Source organism: Dendropsophus ebraccatus, chromosome 1 (assembly GCF_027789765.1).
Source record: "Dendropsophus ebraccatus isolate aDenEbr1 chromosome 1, aDenEbr1.pat, whole genome shotgun sequence".
In the NCBI taxonomy this organism is placed as follows: domain Eukaryota; kingdom Metazoa; phylum Chordata; class Amphibia; order Anura; family Hylidae; genus Dendropsophus; species Dendropsophus ebraccatus.
This window is the reverse complement of record NC_091454.1, coordinates 131,226,620-131,232,390: the sequence shown is the minus strand read 5'-3', so window position 1 is coordinate 131,232,390 and position 5,771 is coordinate 131,226,620. Positions and strand designations below refer to the sequence as shown.

The following is a 5,771-nucleotide window of genomic DNA, read 5'->3' as shown; positions in this document are numbered from 1 at the left end:
ATGTGGGGTGGAGAATACATACTTTCACTTTCAGTTAGAACAGGATGCTGCATACAACATGGCTGTGCAGCCTGCCACATGGGAGATACGCCTTTAAAGATATACTGACCTAATATAACCTGTGAAGATGTTAGTAGATTGATGTGAATTTAAAAGAAAAAAAAACTGTTTATGTTTGTAAACTTTGTGTTGGCACATGAATTTCCCTGGACTGACAACCTGTGTGAATGGTTCTTTTGTTTCTTGCTTTGCTTTTCTCATTAGGCTGGCCACCTAATGCTCTAATTTTTCTCTATTTCTGGTATTGCCACCAGGGAACAATGTACTAAAACTAAGTAAAAGTGCTGTAATGTGAAATGTAACATTATAACAATTGTGTATTTTCTTTTTACTTACCTGCCTGGAGCAGCTGCAGCGAGGTGTGTGCTCTGACCATGTAAGAGGCAGACCAGCAGACACTCAGGGGTTTTATAGGAAAATGTGCAAAGCATTGTGGGAGTTGACAAGGGTATAAAACCCCATCAGGTGTAAATGATTGAGTGGATTGTGAAGTTTTGTACTTTGCTACAATGTGGAAAGCATCAAGCTGACTGCTGTCATGTGAATTATTTTTGTGGAGTAAAATAAAAGTCCTTTGGATTATTTTTCTCTGATCAAGATTGATCTTTTTGAAAGCCCATACCCAACATAACCCCATTCCAGAATTCACACTGCTCATTAGTATTTTAAAGCTAAGAAAGCTTAGATAATAATGGTAAATGAAGGATGAAAAGAAGGCTGATTTTGGAAATTAGGAAATGTATAGCAAGTGCATGGCCTGCTCAGTCACAGCTTTCTAGAAGAACTGCGTCCTTTCTGTGGGCCTCCATAGTGCAGACATAAAATATAAGCATTGTTAATAAAAACCACAGCATTCTTTTCTAACCACAGTAAACGAGAACAGCTGCAATCTAAATGGCTGCTCGTCATATTAGCTTTCACACATTTAATGGCACTCAGCAATGCCAACTGACCTAGAACCTAGTCCTTATTTTTTGCGTCACTAATTGTACTTTGCAATGACAGGCTGAATTTTTGCAAAAAGTACACTGCGTAACCAGGAAAAAATTCAAAGTGTGGTGAAATTGAACAAAAAAAACGCATTTCTTTTATTTAGGGGGTTTCGTTTTTACGCCATTCGCCCTGGGGTAAAACTGATTTGTTATGCATGTTCCTCAAGTCTTTACAATTACAACGATATATAACATGTATAACTTTTATTGTATCTGATGGCCTGTAAAAAATTCAAACCATTGTTAGCAAATATATGTTCCTTAAATTCGCTCCATTCCCATACTTATAATGCCTTAATCGTTTGGTCTATGGGTCTGTGTGAGGTGTCACTTTTTGCGCCATGATGTGTTCTTTCTATTGATTGCGCATATAAGACTTTTTGATCGCTTTTTATTAAATTTTTTCTGGATTTGATGTGACCAAAAATGCGCAATTTTGCACTTTGGGATTTTTTTTGCGCTTACGCCGTTTACCGTGCGAGATCAGCAATGTGATTAATTAATAGTTCGGGCGATTACGTACGCGGCGATAGCAAACATGTTTATTTATTTATTAACTTTTATTTAAAACATGGGAAAAGGGGGAGACTTTTATTAGGGGAGGGGGCTTTTTACTAACAACACTTTTTTTTTTTTACACTCATACTAGAAGTCCCACAGGGGGACTGATCTCTCATTGATCTCTCATTGAGATCTTTGCTGTATAGTTATACAGCGAAGATCAATGAGATCGGCACTCGGATGCTTTCGGCTGCTGCAGCCAAAAGCATCCGAGTGCCGAGCCGGGATCAGCGCCATTTTACCAGGCCAGTACAGATGTGTGGATCGCTCCTCCGGGACACCAGGGAAGTGCTGGATCCGGTAATCGGATGCAGCTGTCATCTTTGACAGCTGCATCTGATTACTGTATTAGCGGGCACGGCGATCGGACCGTGCCCGCTAATACCCGCGGCCCCGGGCTACACGCGGCACTCGGGACCACGGCGGTTCAGAGTGGGGCTGCGCAGCGACCACACTCCCACAACCTACAGATTTACCATTGTGTTCCTTTTATGGTTAAAAGTCTTATATTGACGTCTAATTTCCATAGCCCTGTGTTGTTTTATTCTGCCAATGTTGAGATATATCACAAACTATATATGATGCAAGTCTGCTACAGAAAAGCATTTAACACCAGCATTAGTAATATATATCCTAGCTGTATTTCATCTCCTTATATTAATACAAGAAGATATTCCATGTTCGATATAGAAAGGAGTTGTGTACAGTAGGAGTCGTTACATCTGTAATAAAAGATAAACATTTGTAAAAGCTAGACCTCTGATCATACACTTATCCCCTGTTAAGACAGCGATAGGGAACCTTTAGCTGTCCAGGTTTTGCAAAACTACAATTCCCATCATGCCTGGACAGCCAAAACTTTAGCTTTGGCTGTCCAAGCATGATGATAATTGTAGTTTTGCAACAGCTAGAGAGCCGCAGGTTCCCCATCCCTGTGTTAAGGCTATATATGAAGACCACAGAACAAAACTTTCTTTTACAAAACTTTTATTAAATTGTAACAATACATAAATGAGTCTTGTATTACAGCACTTTACCACTCATGCCAGTATCACCAAGCTGTAAAATAATAATTTATAGAAAGTACATAGGCTGAGGAAGAAATTTAGGAAATAAATGTTCGTGTTAAAAATAGCTTAAAGCAGCTTTTGGACTTTATCATATACATTCAAATTCAAATATTTATTTCTCCATTGCATTAAAAAAAGGCGATAGCTGAGGGAAAGCAGTATGGGATGGAAAATATCAGACAGTTCATTGCTTCTATTGCTTTTCTGTTAGAGGAACATGGGCACCATTCATCTCCTCGTCTTTCTGTGCAGACATGGTATTTCTTTTTGCAGTAGATTTTATTATCCTATAAAGTCATCAAATTATGGAAACAACATGAAGGTACAGTAAAAGGTGGTGAAAATGTAAATGGATATTGCAATCTACTAGCCAATTAGGTTGTAGTGTCTGTTTCTTTGTTTGTTGTTTTTAACAAAGTTTGCATTATACAAAGGGGAAGATTTATCAAACATGGTGTAAAGTGAAACTGGCTCAGTTGCCGCTAGCAACCAATCAGATTCCACTTTTTTTTTTCCCAAAGAGTCTGTGAGGAATGAAAAGTGGAATCTGATTGGTTGCTAGGGGCAACTGAGACAGTTTCACTTTACACCATGTTTGATAAATCTCCCCTAATATCTACAATTGGAATTTTGTAATGTCTCGTGGCTGGTCTTCTCCATCACTGCCATGTGCTCTATTGACCTCTGAGACTTAGTCCATGTGATGCTATATCATATAGCCATATCTTCAAAGGCTGTAGGCTTCAGCAATAGTAATGTAATAGCAATAGGGGATCTAAATAAAGTTGTCAAAACACATTTAAAGCAAGATGACCCAAACAAATTTGAAGACAACCATTTAATACTTTTCTTAGGGCCTCCAACACCCCTTCAACAGTGCTAGATGAAAGGGAGAAAAGGGGTGGGCTGTTGAATTTCAACACACCTGATCGTTTTGTTTTCAGGGGAGCTAAGCTGCTGCCAAAGTAGTCTGGCAGAGACTTACCCCCTTCTACATATTCTGAAAATGGGCATTAAGCCACATAATAGGTGACTTAATATAATTAGGGACTGGAGATAAAAAAAAAAAAATTTTTTAAATCAACTGGTTTGAGAAAGGTATACAGATTTGTAAATTACTTCTATTTCAAACATCTCAAACCTTGCAGTACTTTTCAGCTGCTGTATGTTCCTCTAAAGCTGTTGTGTCAGCTTAGTATCTGCCCTAGGTAAGAGCAGCATTATTAAAAAAATAGTCCTTCTATTAGCTAAAACTGCTACTTTGCCCCTCTTAGCAGTAATTGATAGGCAGGCTGCAGTAAGGCCTTATTCACACGTTCCGCAAAATTGCCTGTGATAGTGGATCCGCAGTCACTATCAATTGTAGGGCCCATTGATTTCTATTGGGCTATTTACACGATCCAAGTGGAGCTAGACTTTGTTTGCTATAACACAGGCTCAATCAATACTGTAAACAACCACCAATCTGCTAGATCAACACTCGTTTACTGGGCCTATTACACGGCCCAATAATCATTTTACCAAGGGCTTCACAGACATTGTTAGCAATGTCCGTGCAGCCTTTGCCTAAACAATTTTTACATTACCTATCCATGTTCCCGGTCTCCTCCTGCATTCTGCATGCTTCCTCCCTGGTCTCGCTCACTAAAGCTTCTGAGCATCCAAGCACTGTCCGGGACCACCGCTGCCAGTGATTGACTGTCAGCCCAGACAGGCCGCTCTAAAGCTGCAGTGCGCGGGACCAGGGAGGAACATGGAGAACACAGGAGGAGACTGGGGACATGGATAGGTACTGTAAAAACTATTTGTTGAATTGTCAGCCACTGGCCATGCATCGCTATTACGGCACCTGATGATTTTTGGTCAGGGCCTAAAGAAACGATCGACTTATGATCGTTTCATCAGCTAACGCTCCGTGTAACAGGACCGTTAATCTACGGAGCCTAAAAATCACTGAAAGTGTAACTAAGGCTTAAAGGGGAACTCCAGGTAGAGATTTAACAAAATGTAACTTCTGCAGAAGCATAGCGTATTACTTACATATCTATCCCAGTTTTGAAACTACTAAAAATCCATTTATTTTGGGGGGTTTTGTTCTGTATTGTGTGGCTGTACTTCTTGGTTGAGCAGTTCCCAGAATGCAGAACTGGTTCCAGAATGTAATGCTTTCCCTCAGCTGTTTATCACAGCCCACAGTCCTTGCTGCTCCTGCTTCTGGCTAGTCAGAGATGGTAAATCACTCAGGGGATTGGGGGATCCAGCCAAGCCTCCTGTGACATCATGCCCTGCCCCCTATCTGCATCATCAGCAAACACACACAATGTGAGACAGAGGCATGGAAGTTTTGTCTCCTAAGGTGGGAGAGCAGTGGGAGCAGGAGTCAATGTGGATTGGCACAGAGGCCATTTTTCTTCACTTCCTGAATTTCTATCAGCTACCAGTGGGGCAGATACGGTAATACATTATATAGACACATATATATATAACTTTTAATGTACTTTTAATAGAAAACAAATTTTTCTTATGTGGAGTTCCCCTTTAACTCTGTATACACAGTAGTCAGCAATCAGACATGGATGAGAGGGTCAATGGGAGTGTACCTCATATTAATACAGCAGAGACATAACGATACAGCGGAGCCATAACTATAAGGCCTTATTCACATATCCACATAACTTCTTAGAATTTGCGGATCTGCAAATATGGAGAACTTTGTAACCCATTAATTTCTATGGTGCGATTTAAAACAACGTAAAAAAAGGGTCCGTTGTAATGCGGTCCACAGTTGCGGTACAAACACTCCAATAGAAATCTATGGGAGCCTCCTCCTGGCTGGTTGGGACAGCTAGTAACATCATTTGATACCCCCCCCCCCCCCCTTTTTTTTTTTTTTTTTGAAAGATCCGCAAAATAATGAGCACATTACTGAGCACAATACGGATGATATTTTACAAATTGCGAAGATGTAGCCTAAGTCTTCTGTATTAATGGATGGCTAATAGGAGAACTGACTTATTCCTGTAATATGATATTATAAGACAGTTTATTCAACTAACAAAGAAACTTTAAAGGGAACCAATCACACCGA

At 40.0% G+C, this 5,771-nt stretch overlaps 1 protein-coding gene across 1 annotated transcript in view; it reads right to left on the bottom strand.

Moving 5' to 3' along the window:
• Nucleotides 1–2,583: 2,583 nt before the first annotated feature.
• The window catches only part of LOC138776916 (uncharacterized), a 35,740-nt gene continuing 32,552 nt past the window's right edge, over nt 2,584–5,771 (bottom strand). The window contains exon 9 of the mRNA XM_069956206.1: nt 2,584–2,970. Within this exon, the coding sequence (XP_069812307.1) occupies nt 2,877–2,970 (94 nt within the window). The 3' untranslated portion in view covers nt 2,584–2,876. The remainder of the gene's footprint in view (nt 2,971–5,771) is intronic.